The sequence below is a fragment of the Anopheles moucheti genome, chromosome 2 (assembly GCF_943734755.1).
Source record: "Anopheles moucheti chromosome 2, idAnoMoucSN_F20_07, whole genome shotgun sequence".
Taxonomy (NCBI): domain Eukaryota; kingdom Metazoa; phylum Arthropoda; class Insecta; order Diptera; family Culicidae; genus Anopheles; species Anopheles moucheti.
Window position 1 is genome coordinate 89598931 of NC_069140.1, and position 16814 is coordinate 89615744.

The 16814-nt window shown below is 46.9% G+C and overlaps 6 protein-coding genes across 7 annotated transcripts; 3 read left to right on the top strand and 3 right to left on the bottom strand.

The window, feature by feature from the left end:
• Nucleotides 1-519: 519 nt before the first annotated feature.
• LOC128296850 (transketolase-like protein 2) lies at nucleotides 520-4330 on the bottom strand. The gene is made up of 4 exons (XM_053032355.1): nucleotides 4117-4330; nucleotides 1433-2804; nucleotides 1140-1366; nucleotides 520-1068 (listed from the first exon to the last, which is right to left on the bottom strand). Exons 1-4 carry the CDS (start codon nucleotides 4221-4223, stop codon nucleotides 891-893), a joined length of 1884 nt encoding a protein of 627 aa, XP_052888315.1. The 5' UTR covers nucleotides 4224-4330; the 3' UTR covers nucleotides 520-890.
• Nucleotides 4331-5313: 983 nt separating this feature from the next.
• Nucleotides 5314-6395, top strand: LOC128297680 (syntaxin-18). The gene is made up of 2 exons (XM_053033366.1): nucleotides 5314-6129; nucleotides 6199-6395. The coding sequence occupies exons 1-2, from the start codon at nucleotides 5314-5316 to the stop codon at nucleotides 6385-6387; spliced, it is 1005 nt and encodes a 334-aa protein (XP_052889326.1). The 3' UTR covers nucleotides 6388-6395.
• A 193-nt stretch (nucleotides 6396-6588) lies between these two features.
• Nucleotides 6589-7339, top strand: LOC128299645 (cytochrome c oxidase subunit 5A, mitochondrial). Its single transcript, XM_053035662.1, has 2 exons — nucleotides 6589-6679; nucleotides 6743-7339. Exon 2 carries the CDS (start codon nucleotides 6745-6747, stop codon nucleotides 7204-7206), a length of 462 nt encoding a protein of 153 aa, XP_052891622.1. The 5' UTR covers nucleotides 6589-6679; nucleotides 6743-6744; the 3' UTR covers nucleotides 7207-7339.
• A 62-nt stretch (nucleotides 7340-7401) lies between these two features.
• Nucleotides 7402-9046, bottom strand: LOC128299644 (kynurenine aminotransferase). The gene is made up of 3 exons (XM_053035661.1): nucleotides 8822-9046; nucleotides 8342-8729; nucleotides 7402-8264 (listed from the first exon to the last, which is right to left on the bottom strand). The coding sequence occupies exons 1-3, from the start codon at nucleotides 8953-8955 to the stop codon at nucleotides 7434-7436; spliced, it is 1353 nt and encodes a 450-aa protein (XP_052891621.1). The 5' UTR covers nucleotides 8956-9046; the 3' UTR covers nucleotides 7402-7433.
• Nucleotides 9047-10092: 1046 nt separating this feature from the next.
• On the top strand, nucleotides 10093-12195 carry LOC128310505 (uncharacterized protein CG16817). Of its 2 annotated transcripts, none has more exons than XM_053047157.1 (4): nucleotides 10093-10355; nucleotides 10928-11014; nucleotides 11188-11447; nucleotides 11522-12195. In XM_053047157.1, exons 1-4 carry the CDS (start codon nucleotides 10321-10323, stop codon nucleotides 11659-11661), a joined length of 522 nt encoding a protein of 173 aa, XP_052903117.1. In that variant the 5' UTR covers nucleotides 10093-10320; the 3' UTR covers nucleotides 11662-12195. The 2 variants fall into 2 exon arrangements, with proteins under 2 accessions (XP_052903117.1, XP_052903118.1); XM_053047158.1 differs by having other exon boundaries at nucleotides 10096-10355; nucleotides 10931-11014.
• A 718-nt stretch (nucleotides 12196-12913) lies between these two features.
• Nucleotides 12914-16569, bottom strand: LOC128310295 (importin-9). Its single transcript, XM_053046900.1, has 7 exons — nucleotides 16344-16569; nucleotides 16026-16279; nucleotides 15522-15954; nucleotides 14658-15459; nucleotides 14415-14580; nucleotides 13203-14343; nucleotides 12914-13121 (listed from the first exon to the last, which is right to left on the bottom strand). Exons 1-7 carry the CDS (start codon nucleotides 16465-16467, stop codon nucleotides 12916-12918), a joined length of 3126 nt encoding a protein of 1041 aa, XP_052902860.1. The 5' UTR covers nucleotides 16468-16569; the 3' UTR covers nucleotides 12914-12915.
• Nucleotides 16570-16814: the final 245 nt, after the last annotated feature.

Here is a 16814-nt window from a genome sequence, read left to right on the forward strand (position 1 = left end):
TAAACCGCTCGTGATCGAACGCCGTTGTCAGACAATCCAAAATTCTGGCCTTTCTTACGAATGCATCAATTCCATCTCAATATTGGCCTGCCACACCTGTTTACGGGCTGGGTTGTTCGGTGTCATTCTCATGCCCAACGGAAATTCAGCCAGCCCAACGGAAACTGGCAAGTCGCATTAGCTGTACAATAGTAAGTTCATCGTTTAGCTCGTAGAGCAGATTGTAATAGCTCCAACATCGTCCTTTACAACATACGGTATGATCAAACATCCCTCCTCTAATCATCTACCTGTCGAACGCACCTAAGCGGATTTCGTCAGATTTGGAGAAATTGGATGTCTCATAGGCGTATGTGCGTATCGGATGTTCGACGTAGTCCCAGCTTCGTTCATCGCAACATGCAATTTAAGTAGAGAAATTTTCTCAGACTCTAGGAAGACAGGTGGGCAACCAACACAACCATTACCGATAGAATAGAAATTTCTTTCCCAACAAAATGAAGTATTACTACAACATTTACACATTTCTTTGAACGATTATATTTCGCACAACTGCTCTCGATAGACCAACGATCTCTTGCCTCCCCTTACCGGATATGATTGGCCAGTACAATCTACAATGTAAGACCACTGGAAATTTAGAGAGGATTAACAGCAGTAACTTTGTTACCTACAGCAATTCTCGTATTATTATCATTATTATTATTCGAAACCCCCGAAAAAGCACCCATATTCCAAAGGCAGCAGAAAGTTGAAAAATTATAATGAAGCAAATAAGTAAAAAAAACGCAAAGCAAAATATTAAATCAAACAACCACGATCAACATGATCGGCAAGATTCCAACGCGTGTACACACACTTTCTCGCCAGTTGTGGCCGGAGATGGTCTTTTACATCTTAATGATGTCTTGTACTGCGGCTGCAACGGAACGTGCAGAAACGCCAAACATATCCACCAGCACGGAAGGCGGACCGGAACGTGGCAGCTTATCGACGCCGAGATGCTTCACAACAAAATTCCTCTGTTCGGCAAGCGCGGACAGTACCGCTTCACCTAGACCACCTTGCCTGTTGAGCGATAGAATAAAGCATGAAATTAGCCAAATGAGGTTTCGACGGAGAGCCCGGTCTCAGCTTACTTGTAGTGATCCTCTACGACAACGACGCGTCCACCACACTGGGTACCGTGCTGGATGATTCCTTCCTTGTCCAAGGGTTTGACAGTGAATGGATCAATCACGCGACAGTGAATACCGCTCTTCTCCAGCTCCTCGGCCGCCTTCAGTGCTTCGTACAGAGTAATACCGGCACCGATGAGCAATACCGAATCGTTTGCGCTCTGCTTCACGACCTTGCATTTTCCAATCTACGAAATAAACAAAATAGCAGTGTAATTTCTTCGCTTGTAACTGGACCGTAATTCGTGAAATACCTCAAATTTCTCATTGTTCTCGTAGATAACGGCAGTGTTGGGACGCGATGTGCGGATAAAACACACACCCGGAGTATTGGCCGCCATTTCGACCGCTCGCTCCGTACTGACTGCATCGGCCGGATAGAACACGGTACTGCCCGGGATCGTTCGGAACATGGCAATGTCTTCCAACCCCATCTGGCTCGGTCCGTCCTCACCGATGCTCACACCACAGTGCGAACCGACAAAGTTAACATTCGTCTGCGAGATCGCACCCATACGAATTTGGTCGAAGGCACGCGTGAAGAAGGTGGCAAACGTGGACACGAAGGCGACGGTACGATCACGGCAAGCGGCACCAATTGCCACACCAACCAGATTTTGCTCCGCAATGAAACACTCGATGAATCGCTCCGGGAACGCTTTGCGCAGCTTGTCCGAGTAGGTAGAGTTCTTCGTGTCACCGTCCAGCGCAATAACGCGATCATTGTTCATCGCGATTTTGGCCAGTGCCGTACCGTACGCCAATCGAGTGGCAATCTGTTCACCCATTTGATATGCGGGCGGTGTGGCAAGTTCGATACCCTTAATGCTCACCTTTGGAGCATTCTCCTTCTGTGGTGATTGTGGTGCAAGCGCGATCGGGCCCGGGTTGCGAATCAATTTTTGCAGATGCGCCACAACATCAGCGGCAGCATCACCCAACGGCTTTCCGTGCCAGTTCTCCAGATCCTCAATGTTGGGGAAGTGTTTGCCCTTGAACGTTTTGGCAATGATCGCGGTAGGACGATCGGTTGTCGAACTAGCTTCAAAGAACGCTTTGCAAAGTTCCTCCACGTCGTGTCCATCGACGACGATGGCGTTGAAGCCGAATGCGTCCAAACGCTTACGGTACACTTCCATCTGATGCTGCAACGAGGTCGCTTCCGATTGTCCCAGCCGGTTCACGTCGAAGATGACGCACAGGTTGTTCAGTTTGTAGTAACCGGCAAAGTGTAACGATTCCCAGATCGAACCCTCGGCTGATTCACCGTCACCGACGACCACGTACGTACGGTAGTCGGCCTTATCGATGTTCTTGCCTACGTACGCCATACCGCACGCAACGGCCACACCCTGACCGAGCGAACCGGTGCCGACGTCGATGAAGTTCAGTCTGGGCGTTGGATGACCCTCGAGATCCGAATCGATCTTGCGCAGGTTCATCAGATCCTCCACCGGGAACAAACCGGCCTCGGCCCAGGCCGCGTACAGGATCGGCGCAGCGTGGCCCTTCGACAGGATGAACCGATCCGAAGAGGCATCGCGCGGAGCAGAGAGTTTATACCGCATCGTGTTGAAGAACAACACCGACATGATTTCCGCAATCGAAGCACATGACGTTGGATGGCTGGTGTGGTAAAGGGAGTGTAAAAAGGAAATATTTGTATGAGCATGTTATGAAACAAAAACAAACTACAAAAAAGATAAAATATCTATATGCAGTAAGGGCATCAAATCAAACCTAACTGATCTCAAGTACGGGGAGGCACGCTATCGCCGCACGTAACGGTTGAATGCGTAAAATGAAAAAAGATCAACAGAAGCCCCTTATTCCTCCCTTGAAGAAGCAACCGTGCGGCATTGGGCATCAAAACATATGACAGGCTACTTGGGTTGTGCGGGGCTCGGTTATCAAATGTTTATACTTGACTCACTGAATTTATTTTGCTCTTTTTGCAACTTTATGGCATCCTTGGGATGCAACGTAATCGAACCGTGCACGGAAGACAGCGGACATATCAGCAGTGAGGAGAGGCCCCTTGCGTCATTTATAGTCGTTTTTTGTTTGCCAGACAGGCTTAGTTATGTGTGGTGTTTTATTCCACGCTAACTTCGCGGCATGACTTGAAATCATACGGACTCTCCCTGATACGGTGACGACAGCGGAGCGGAGTGGGCAAACCGTATGACCTCTTTCTGACCTTCGAAAAAAAAGACCCGCACACGCCGTCAAGCGATCGGTGCTGTTTTCGATCGTTGATCGACGACCGTGAGGCACGATCACTGGTGGCGTGTGTAACCCCCTGAGTGTGCGTATGATTTCGGGGTTAGGACATTCTAATATAATGTGTGCCTACACCGACGCAGTAACCTGTGCCTTTCACATTGCCAACCCATAGGAAGGACGCACGGAACACGCATAGGACCTAAATTGTAAACTTAGAAATCCCGCATTCATCAACGATCCTCACGTGCGTATTTGATCATACACGTGGTCCCAACATCATTGGCAGCTTTTAAGGGAAACAGGCTATGCAGTCCCGAGTTCACAAATGTATGAAATCTTTTTTTGTAATAAAAGCATTTTACAGGGGGTCCCCGTTTGTTTCCCAACAAGTCCGCTTCTGTCCAAACGTATAGTTTTATTTAGCCCAACTCTCTTTCTGGCAGTCTAGTGTGACCGCGCGAAACCGGCATCAGTGCGTACATACACACATATAAACGCGACACCGGTTTATAAAAGTTATCGAGAAAGCCGGTGAAAGGGCGCAATTCATTCGCTTCTTTACCCCTTTATTTTCGCTTCCCTAAAGCCTGCTGGATCTTGTCACAAACCGGTGCCATTTTATCTAGATTCGCAATGAAACGCGAATGCCTCGTGCCTCGTGTATTTGACTGTCACCCAATTCTGCCCTCTTCTCCTTATAGCACTTGCTTACCCAGATTTTGACGCCTGCGTTGCGTTGATCGAATCGATACGCAGCTTGTGGGCAATATCCTTCAGCTCCTGGATGGTTTTGGCCTCTGGTTTGTGATAGGTCGGCATGTTGTTGCTATGGAATTCGATGTTCACTAGATTCAGAGGAGAATGTAATTTGCGAACGGCACTCTGCGGGCACTGTCGATTATGTTCTCACTGCGATGAAGTTTTAACCTCTACTGAACGACCCTCAACGCGTGTCTCCACACGGCTCCAGCTCACCGATATACAGTGAGCTGCAAATCGTAGGGTTCAGCCCGACCGTTGTTATTTTGCTATAAAAAATAAACTCGTTTCTTGTAGTGCGCTAGCAGCACAGTTTTATTGTTGTTTTTTCTAACTTACGTGAAATTCTTTTGTAATTAGATAATTTTACTTTCTTATGCCTCTTTAAAGTCGAGACACACTGTAGTTCCGCTGCTGGAACTAACACCATCGGTAATGTGCGTATGACGCATGAATTCGCCGGCCCTTTTTACAGGCACACAACTACCAGCACATTACGCAGCTTTGATAAAAAGACGAATTTCTCAATACTTCGCCGTGACAATCGGAACAGGAGATTATTTACAAATGTTTGTTTGTTGGTTATCTAAAGTCGGAAGTTATTGGAATTGATGAATTCATCTCAGCCAGAAGATATGTTTGACCCTTCCAATTGTAGGGAGTTGTAGGGCCCAAATATCCTTCAGTTCTCATCTTCTCGATGGGCGAAACATTTGTTCTTAGTTGCTCTACATTGGTTACAGGATTGGTAGCATTGGCCAACGACAAAACAACCCCCATTGGATGCAGGAATTCCAGTAAACAGAAATCCTCATATCGAGAATTAATGTCCCCAAAATCTAACAACGAAAAGAGCTCTAGAAACGTGACTAGTTAGAGCAATTGGCACGACATTTTTACCCATGAATTACTAGCAAGAAGGCTTACTGAGACCATCGGAAAAAATAGTTTGATTAGCATGTGTGAATTTATTTTTAACCCCAACCAGCGCTGAAAGGAAAGCCTCCAACATTTCGAATCCTTGGTCGACTTTGATTATCCAACTTGAATCGCAGCTGAAGGCCCTATAAACGTGGTCCATTTCTTCGCCGGCACACGTAAACAATATCGTGACAGCGGGGATGTTTTGGTTCAGTTGCAGTGCGAAAACATGGACATCACGTCCCTTTTTAAAGCCTCCGTGAAAACGGTACGGCTAAAACTGCCACCTCACAGTATCCCGCAGCTGGACAAGAATAGAATACTGCAGAAAAAGAAAGCCACCCAGTCCGAGGTATGGGGCAAAGCCAAAACGTTGAAGCAGCAAGTTACGTTGCTGAGAAATTTTCTGCTGGAGAATCGGGTGTCCTACATGCAACTGGCGGAGCATCTGAAAAACTCCGCACCCCAAATGACGAACGAAGAACGCGACCTAATTGATCGGGAAACAGAAAAGACACTAGCGGATGCGGCGACATTGATAGCCGGGTTAAAGCACGAATGTTCCGTACTTCAGACGGACAAGCAGGTGAAGGAATTTTTAAATCTCGTGATAGATAGTTTGTATGAGTACGCGAATGGAATACGCAAGATCGCACAAGAGCAGAAACAGTTTCGTCACAAGCGTCAGATGGAAACGCTACAGTACATTAAGCTGCAGCCTAAAATGAAAACTGACCCGTACTCAAGACCACTGGAGACTGTTCCGCAGGAAAAGGAACCGCTTTTATCCAGTACGGGTCGTGTGGAAAATTTGGACAATTCTCGCAGTGCAGACAAATCCATCACCCAAACGGTCGAAGAGTTGGAAGATAGCAGCACGTACGAGGACTACGACAACAATGACCTCAGCCCGGAAGATATACAGATGTTCGAGTCGGAAAATATTCAACTCTACAATGAGCTGAAAGGGTTATCGGAAGAAGTAGAACAAATCCAGCGCAATGTGGCCGACATAACACAGCTGCAAGATATCTTCACCGAGAAGGTAAGATGCCCAGGAGGGAGTTGTTAAAGGAGCGTTTCTTACTCATCTGTTTTCTGTTTTTACTCGTAGGTAACTCTGCAGAATACCGATATCGATCGTATTGCTACGAATGTTATAGGAACGACGGAAAACATGAAGGATGCCAACGAACAGATAAAGCAAGCAATCCAGCGTAATGCTGGTTTGCGGGTTTGGGTACTATTCTTTTTTATTGTGATGTCATTTACGTTGCTTTTCCTGGATTGGTATAATGAATAAAGAGTAAAAGATCCTAAAAAGTCGTGCACTTGCCGTGTTTATGGATGAAGAATTCGAAGAAAAACATTCCTCAAATATTCTTTTTCGTTCATCAGCTGTTGCGCAAGGTTGATACAATTTGACGAAAAGGCCCTTTCCTCTCCGTCAAAGAGAAGGGCTTTTTTGCATGACAACAAAATGTCAGCTGTCAAAAGCTTGTGATCTAGAAAAGAGGGTGCAAATTTTGCCTTGCTTTCGATTACTTAACACTTATCGGTGCAAGTTTTCCCGTGTTCCGGTGAACTAATATCGAGTGAGTTAATTGTGCCACCGGACCTTGCCGTTTGATTCATTCCTCTTTTTCGCACCATAACAGAAATGCTCCGTTTTGCGGCTGGTCGTGTGTTGGGCGGACTTCGCAGTGCCGCTGGGCTGAAGAACAGCCAATCGATGGTCGGTGCGATGGTTGTGCGTCACTCGCACAGCACCGAGACGGACGAGGAGTTCGATAGCCGCTACGAGGCATACTTCAACCGGCCGGAAATCGATGGCTGGGAGGCACGGAAGGCGATGAACGATCTGCTCGGCATGGATTTGGTACCAGAACCGAAAATCATCGTGTCCGCGCTTAAGGCGTGCCGTCGTCTGAACGACTACGCGCTGGCCGTCCGCTTTTTGGAGGGTGTGAAGGACAAGTGCGGTGACAAGACGAACGAAATCTACCCCTATCTGCTGCAGGAAATCCGCCCGACCCTGACGGAACTCGGCATCGACACCCCAGAGGAGCTGGGCTACGATCAGCCGGAGTTGGCATTGAAATCAGTGTACGACATGCACTAAATCTTCGTTTAATTTCCTCATGCCTGAGTGTGTGGTGCGTTGCCCTTACCGTCTCGACCGGGGTGGGTGGGCTTAGTCGTGGTCGTTTTGTCAATAATAAATAAATACACAGCCAGCTGTTACATAATTGGAATACCAACCCTGTGTCTGTGGTTTATTGTTATTATTCAAAACGGCAATGATTTTCAATTACAACCGCTTTTTTTTTGTTTTTGTTTACTACAGTTTTAGTTGGACTTGGTTTTGCCCTTCCATTCGGTCAGAATGTTTGCGGCACGTTCCAGTGTATCATCCCGCTTGAAGAAGCAATACCTCACGAAGTTTTCCCCTAGCGGTTTGTGTTCATCGCTGTAGAACGCGGACGGCGGAATGCCCTGCAGACCGACCGCTTTGGTCATCCACTTGGTGAAGCGATAATCGCGATACCGATCGGTTTCCTGGGACAAATCAACCTTATCGGCGAGCTGAGACCAATCGGCCACCATAAAGTAGCCGCCCTGCGGTATCGTTGGATGCATACCAATGTCTTCGAGGAAACGTGCCATATAATCTCGCTTCGTGACGAGCTCAGTCGAGATGCTGTTAAAGTAGCACTCCGGACTCGTCAGCTGATCAAGCTCCTTTTCGAAGCCTACCGCGATCGCTTCCTGGATCGGTGTCGCGCACGTATACACACAGTTCTGGTGCACCATCTGCAAATTCCGCATCAATGCTTCGGGCCCGTAAGCCCAACCGATCTTCCAGCCGGTCAGCGAGAATGTTTTTCCCGCCGAACCGATCGTGATCGTGCGTTCCCACATATCCGGCAGGGTGCAGATACGCACGTGCTGGTACGGTGCGTACACCATGTGTTCGTACACCTCGTCCGACACGCAAAGGACGTTCCACTTCTTGCACAAATCCGCAACCATTTCCAGCTCCTGCCGACTCATGACCTTTCCCAACGGGTTGTGGGGCGTATTGATAATGATCATTTTCGTTTTCTCATTGAATAGTTTAGCCAGCTCGATCGGATCCAGCTTCCAGTCGTCCGAAGATATTGTCCGACCGGTTTGAGTCTTGCGAAATTGAGAAAAAAAACAAATTTCCTTGAAATAATATCAAATTTCCGGCCACCTCGTTGCATATTTCTTACCGGTACCAAAGGAATGAAACGAGCCACACCGCCAGCAGCTTTTACCATCGGTTCGTAACAATCGAAGAAAGGTTCAATTATGATGACTTCGTCCCCTTCATCCACATGACCTTGAATCGTTGTGTACAGTGCTTCGTACGCGCCAACCGTCACCAGTATCTCGCTGAGCGGATTAATGGTGCGACCAACCAAACCCGAATACATCCGGCTCAGTGCCTGCACGAGTCGCGGATGACCGAATCCACGCGTATACTGGTTCGCCAACGGATCGGGACTGTTGGCAGCGGCGGCCAACGCATCCAGCGCATACTTGGGTGCATGATAGTCCGGGAATCCTTGGCCAAGATTAAGCGGTTTGTATTGCAGCGCTAGCTGAATATATTCCACCCTGGAAAAATACCCGATGAGGTAACTCCCGATCCAGACAACCTGTTGACGTCCACCGGAACTGGAACCATTTCCCTGTTTGCCAAAACTTACCACACACTCTTGGTCGCACCCTGGTATCGCGCAGGAAGGTCAAACTTATTATTTGTTGACATCGTTCTTGCCGTTAGTGAGCGAGTGTACTGCCGAGCAAAATGCCCCAGGAACGGTGTTCGATGACAGAGCATTCAGTGTGTTTATATGGCAATTTTGAGGAAGAATACGATTTGAAAAGAAACAAGGGAAAAATTAACCACACCACGCGCACAGTCTGCGATGGGGCGCCTGCTAATAAGACAGGCGCGCAACTATCTTCGCGATTATCAACGTCGTCATCATTGCGGTGAACCAGTTGTGGTTTTTTTTGGGGGTGTCTTGTGTGTTTTGCGTAGCTTATCTTTGGTTTTGCTTTGGAGAAGCATTGAAATCTACACAAACGTTACAACACTATTTGAAGTTGAGACAAAGAAATTAATGAATCTTTTGAGCAGAGTATGAATATGAATCTGTCGTCAGGAGTCATTCTTTTTGAATCTTTGAGAAGTCTCGTCGAAGGAATCATCAAATATTCGTTATTCTTTGAAATGCAGATTCAGAGTCATTCATTTAGATTGAAAGATTCATACTGGATTCATGAATCTTAATAAGATTCGTCCAACATTAACGTTTCAACCGTTGTTAGGGTGTCCAAAGTAAAGTAATCCAAAGGGTAAAGGACGAATTTGTGCCGCATGGAAACCTTTGCAAAAGTTTTTGCATTAAATTCTATGAAAGCCAAAACATATCAACTTCTAATTGTGTCCAAACTCCAAAGCCGTTTGGAAAGTATGTTTGAATAATGATTAGTAAGTCATAAAATTGAAAGCAAATTTCTTAAAACATATCCTTCCTTCCGGTCATTGATCCTTCTCTACTGGCTCGAAAACCTAAATGGGTCTAGACCTACGATTTCTAGCTTTCTTTGACTTTATTACCCGATGCTGGATAGTCAAGTCCTGCGTACGAAAGATTGGTCCGGATGGGATATTGGACCGGTTCTGCCGTATGAAGACCGACGCCGCTGCCAAATACACCACTGAGCCGCCCCTCTAGTCGGTTAATAGGTCATTTAATCTTTATCGGCATCATTTGCAGAAAATTATCAGACTAATTCCTTTTCCAGATACGACTCTCATCGTTTTATTCTCAGTAAAATTACAAGTTTAAACGGACAGTGCGTATTGAATCCATGTGGTATAAACCAACCACAAGTTAACGGTTGACCATTTCCGGACGGATGTCTGTTCTCAGTTTCCTTTCTAGCCGCGGTGAGAACACATCCCATCGGAAAGACCACAAACAGGCATAAAAGTTGCACGACCGGATTACGTACTGAAAAACGCACGTGTTGGAGTTGGTTTGATTGAAGATTTCTTTAGCAGCGAAGCGGTGAAGAGCGGAGAACTCGACAGTCTTTCGGCGAAAAAGAAAAACGTTCTAACGCAAGGTTCGGCACGAGCGGAAGTCCCGTTTTGCACGCCTTTCAGACTTTCAAGCAAAAAGCGTACCGGTTAATGACAAAGGACGTTAATATGACTTCGGAAACAGCGTAAGTACTGTGTTGGTTCTCTTTGGTGTGGCTTTAAAGTGGTTCGCGGACGCGATAAAACAACGAGGTTGCTCCCATCGCTAGGATATGCGCCACCCCGTTGTAATGTGTGTTTGCGTATGTGCGGATGTGTGTGAGTTCCTGCTCTAGTGTATTCTGTGCCGTCATTCTCCACGCCATGACCCCTTCCCGTTTGACCCGGCGTCCATTTTTATCGATTGTGCCCAGTTCGAATACGCCTTCCGTTGTTCTGGCTGGGTTAGGGGAACGGGAACAGCACGGGGGTATTGTAGCGAAAGGTTGTGGCGGGTAAAGGTTGAGACCCCGCGCGTCCGATTTGCGGCATGCTGAACCGGTGGCACTGGGCAGAGAAGAAAGACATAAACATGCAGCGCCATACACAAACACACGCACACACAATTGGCAAAAACTTGTGCCTCTTTCCCAATTCCGTACGCACCGAGTGTTTGAAGGAACAGTTTAAAAATCTAATCGGTTTTGCATATTTTCTTCGAACCGCACGACCGTGGTTCTATTTCTTTTACCATGTCTCCCCTTCTCCACACGGGCAGCAGTGTGCCACCACCCGCCGTCTGGGCTCAAAGAAGCGATGTCATATATCTAACGTTAAACGTAGAATGCACCGAGCCGGAGATCAAGTAAGTTGTGTAGCTATAGTAACCAGCGTTTGTTCGAGAAATGCGAACCGGCGGTGTACAAAAATAGTGCGCCCCTAGTTCGTACCGTCGCGGCGCATGAATGTGCGTCCCGGTGTCGTCTGATAGGTGTCCCTGTTTAATGTGTTGTTTTTGTGTTTGCTTCTCCGTTACAGATTCACCGATGAATCGTTGGTGTTTAGCGGAGTCGGAAAACCGGAAGGGAAAAAATATGAATTAAATGTTGAATTTTACGAAAAAATCAATCCGGAAAAGGTTGCAACGAAGAATATCAAACGTTGCATCGAATTTGTCATTGCCAAAGCGGATTCTCAGACACCTTACTGGCCACGGCTGTTGAAAGACAAGACCAAACCACACTGGCTGAAGGTGGACTTTAACCGATGGGAGGACGAAGGTTCCAATGACGAAGAGGGTAAGCACCGAAACATGCACAACAAGCCCCAACATATTCACTAAGATAGAGAGAGTGTTCCGCGCTATTTACAGGAAATAACGTTCCCGATCTGGAAGACTTGCTGCGGATGAGATCGTCCGAAAACAAGAATGAACTATCCTTCGACGATTTAAGCGATGAGCCGGAGGGTGATTCGGACGACGAAAGCATCCCGGGGCTGACGGATTCTTAAATTCTGAACCTGCTTCGGAACGTCACGCATACCCCCCGCCCGTGTAGCTGCAACCTACCACCCTGCCCAAACCCGCCCATATGTTGCGCGTTCACAGTGTCGTATATGGAATGTAATTGGGATAAATTGCGTGCCGTGTAGAGCGTGTTTTGTTTTCATTCGCCACCTCTTCAAGCAGCGTCATCAGCTAGAATTAGGTACGGTCGCTGGAGTTGCGAGAACCGCCGGCTCTCGGACAGCATACACACACATACACTTAGGGACACACAGTTAATAGGAAAGAAGGGTGTAGGAGTAAAGGATCAAAATGGCGCTCTTCTCCACTTGGTAGCAGGGAAACAGGATAGACACTACGGAAATGGGAAATATAAAAATCAATGGAAGTGAGGGGGGCGACGGAGAGGGAAAATGAGAGAGAGTGTTCCATACAATAATACTATAGAAATTATCCTTAAACAACCAACCGACAAAACTCGTATTGAAGTCAAAACAAACAAAAAATACAACCAAATGGAGTTTTGGGACGAAAGATAACATTTTTGCTTGCAGTTTTTTTTGTCTTGAATATGGTCCACGTATTCCGAAAATTTTCATTGCCTTTTAAGCGCGATCCGAGCGTAGCATCCTTATTAAACGATTAACAGCCATCAATCACTAAGATGAATTGCATCTGAGTGAGTGGTTTATAAGAAAGAATTAAGTCTTCAAAGGAACTCACTCCCATTGATCGTGAATGATTGCGTTTGTTAACGTATGAAAAGAATTCCTACACTTCTGTGTACGTTATCTAGTGATTTTACTGTATGTGCCGTCTCACGAGTTAGTAGCGATGAGAGTAGCAACTCAATCGATAAGCAACTCTTGACTGAGTTATTTAGCTCATGAGTTAATGCTGCGGTGTTTCACTCGCGAGTATAATAACTCACTCAATGTGCGATGGCGTTGATAGTTGTCGTAAAGAGTTGTAATGCAACCATAGCTGGTTAGGTACGATGTCGAGTCAAAGGACAACAAAAATACCAAGAATTATGTGAGCAAAGTACATCGTAATTGAGTTATAGCTCTTTGTGGAGGTTTTATTCACCCATTATGCACTTCGCTAATCGCTATGCAATTAGTGTATATTTTCGAAATAGAATCACATAAAATAACAATTAAAGGGGTTGATATATAATGCGCAAAATTAAACAATGACGCTGTGCAGGGAACATGAGATCCCCGCTGCAAACGATGAATAAATGACGATAACGTTCGTTACATTGACGGGATGTGAACCGTTTCCAGTATTCTTTTTTCCGCCTCGTCGATTTTCCCCAAGAACGCAACGAAATTATCATGCTGGGTGAAGCTGTTCAAAAACTTGTTCAAATACTCCATCGTATCGCACTGGAAGATTGGATCCTGCATCAGTTCTGCCATCAGTTGCCGATCATCTTCGTCCTCCTCCTCATCGTCCTCGCCTAAATCACCCACAAAGAAAGGGGAAAACATTAGAAATCAGGGAAGATTAGGTGAATTCATAAGCAGATTTTTGCTATTACCTTCGTCCATATGCGTTAGTAGCGTATGGAATGAAATCTTGCCAGCACCATCGACGCTGACGTCCGTCGTCTCGTCATCGCTCGAACTGTTTTCGTCGTCCTCGCTGTCCAGGTTCTTGGTGTACGCTTGCTTAGCCTCGTGCAAACTGCCCAGCTCGTGAAGCAACAGCTTGAATATTTTTACCAACACCGGCGTATCGACCCACATGGTTTTGGTGGTGTTCGATCGTGTACGACGGGAATTGACAGAGTCCACCGGTAACACCTCCTTGATCACGACATTGTTCAACCGATCGTCCATCGTGGTGACACCGTGTTCGAACAGCTTGCACAGCGCCAGTGTGGTTACCTTCCGTTCGTACTGTCCATAAAACAGGTGTTGCCTGCTGAGCCAATTTACCAGCACGAAGCTCATAGCCGTTTCACCCGTAGGTCCCGGCACCGTACTGAGAAAGTTCATCACGGCATCGAGCTGGAGCAGAATCAAATGGGCGAAAATGGTGACAAGGCTCATGATAACGTTGAGACTTTTCACCAGCTGCATCTTGCTCAGCACCGCCTTCAGCAACAGATCGACGGAATCGCCCAGCAGGTTTCCCACCTTCGTGATGATGGTAATAACCAGCCGCCCAATAAACGATGCGGTCGATTCCGTGTTCATCGGATTGAGCAGCATGGTAGTGACCTGCAGTACATAGTTCAAACCCTCCCCATTCTTGTAGCGACAGATCTGCTCCGGTGATATGTTCAAGAACGATCGCAAACACTCACCGCCCGCCTGCATGACCGAGTGATCTTCGGCACGCAGGATGCAATGGACAGCGGACGGGAAGGCGCTTTCGATCATGGCATCGCTCAGCGGTGCCTGGGAATTCTTCACCAGCGTTTGCAACACATCGAGCGCTATTTCGGGTGAAAGTGTTTGCCTGTCTGGTGCTGCCTGGTCGTGGTTGAAGATGTTTACGATCGTCGGGATGATGCGATCCTGGAGCGGTAGCAAACAGAACGGGTTCTGCGAAAGGATCTTGAACACATCCTGCACCATCTCTAGCAGGAAACGGTCGTCGTGATATTTCAGAAACACGCCCATCGTGACGTTGATTATCTTCGGGCACAGGGTGGCCGTCACGTTGGCATCGAACTGGTTTTGAAACAATTATTCATTATAATGCACAGCTTTCGACTATAAGGAAATTTCAAATGTTTACCCACCGAAATGATCGCACTTAGTGCTTCCAACAGCAAACCAAGCACTGTGTTTTGCGATTGTTCAAACAATCCAACCAATCCATCGAAGAAATGTTCCATCTTCGACTGAATCAGCACGTGACGTTCGTCCTTGTTGTCCTTAAGGTTATTGCAGAATCCATAAATCGCTCTACATGGAAAAACAAGAGAAGGAAAATAACATTACTTTTGTCTGTACTGAAAATGCTGTTTTCTGCTCGCTCTTACCGTGCGGCCATGATTCTCAGCACAATCGGTTTATCCACCGACAGACTGTCGACCGCCACGTTGACAATCTGCTCCATGAACGGTTGCCGTAGAATGTCACATTCGCAAAACCGGCTCAACAGCCACAGACAGCGGCCTAGAAGAAATGGCGATGCTTGACTCTCCATCAGCATCTTGATCAGTGCCAAATACTGTCCCATATCGAAGCTGGCCGGGTTTTCCACAATCATGTCCTTGAAGGAACCGACCGCCAGCATGGACGATTCGTGTATCTTCCACCAGTGTGGGTTGCCCGCATTGCGATCCACCTCCGCGACTGCACTGTGCTTTCCGAGCGCTTCGGTGAAGCAAGGCAGCAGCTGTTTTTCATACTCTCGTCCCACTATCAACAGTACGTCATGTGCCGTCACGCGTATCGTAAACTCAACCCCTTGCTCATCCTCATCGTCGACAAACTTTTCCGGATCTTCCAGCCACTGGCGGGCCTGTTCCTCCGTGATCTGCATGTACAGCACGGTAATGTACACGAGATCGGTCAGCACATTCATGATCGCTGTCTTGTACTTTTTCATCTCGATGATCGTGTGCACAAACTCGAAAATTTGCAATATCATCTGCACAAAATCATCCACCACGTCCTCATCCTGTTCGGTACCGTTAAAGGGTGCCGCCTCGATTTCGTTCACGACGACTTTCACGTAAAAGTCGGCTAGTTGCGTTAGCAGTTGCCAGATCGTCGGCAAGATCGTACCCACGTACGGTTGCACGAACTTGGACATGTCGGAAATCATGTACTTCAGAACTGCAAATAAACAGAATGATTGATTATGGCGGCAAGGCGGTAATTAGTGGCGATAGGCTTACTTTTTATTATTTGCGTCTTCAGCGGAAAGCTGCTGTGGGGACCGTTCGGTGCCGTTAAACCTTCAATTAGACGCTGCATAAAGTTAGGCAGTACCGGGTTCAGGATGGCGGACTTTTCCTGGCGCGTTTCAATGTTTGTGTTGATGCTCCGTAACAGCGAGTAGAGTATCTCTACCGCATACTTGCGCGCCGTAACGTTGTACTGGTTGGCGGCGGTAAAAATCCGATACACTTCCGAAAGGATCAACGGAGCCACTTCTCCGACCTGCCGGTCCAGCTCGAGTGTAAATTCGGCCAACACTTTCATCGCTCCATCGACGGAGTTCTCCGTGCCGCTCAAGCACTTGACAATGACGTCGAACAATTCCTGCCAATCTCCTGGCCAATCGTACAGTGCAATGTTGGCTATGCAGTAAGCTACGACCGATCGAATCTAGGACAGCAATACAGGTGATGAACTCTATTCTTGAAACAAAAGAACCGGTATGAATGTTATGACCTTACCTTGCTGTTTTGATCGTACAGACCCTCCGGTAGGATCTGTTTTATCCTGCGCTTTGCTTCATCATTCGCTAGCAGTGCTGGAGTAGTACTGGCCGCACCGCCATCTACATTAGATTGATCACCAACAGCGTCTTCTTCATTTCCATCGGCCCAGCAATCGTTGACGTACTGTTTCAGCATCACCGAAGCCAACTGGCGTAAACCAATGTGTATCTGCTGTTCGACAGTAAATTCGGCCAAAATCACTCCATACCCTGTGAATGTTCCGTGGTGCTATCATTAAACCGTCCAGTTCTACCCTTGCGCGAACCTACTTACATTCGGTAAACTTGAGCTGCGCCAGCCGCGCTTCCGCTGATTTGCGCTGTTCCGAATCGGGGTGTAATATCTTCTCCAGCTCCTCAAACATCGCCTGCTTCACGGCATCCGAATTCTGTGCCATTTTCACAACTGGTCTACACCACTGTATAAAACACAAAACCCAGGTCGGTGCTGCAGGAAATGTACGCCGGAAAGCCTCGTGGTTTTTTTTCGATGCGACCAAATCAAAATATTTTCCCGGCTTTTCACTGCTGAGAGAACTGTCAAACTTTGGATCTGAACAGGCGGGGATCAAGAAAAATGCTTGCATGGGATGCTGAAGAAGTTAGTTCTGGGAAATAAGCATACATAGTTGATTATATTAAAAATATCGAACAAATTTTCGTATTTACAGAATGCGAACTCTCGAAAGGAATTTTCATACAGGCTCGAATTATATGCGAACCTTGGCTCTACCATAAGAACATA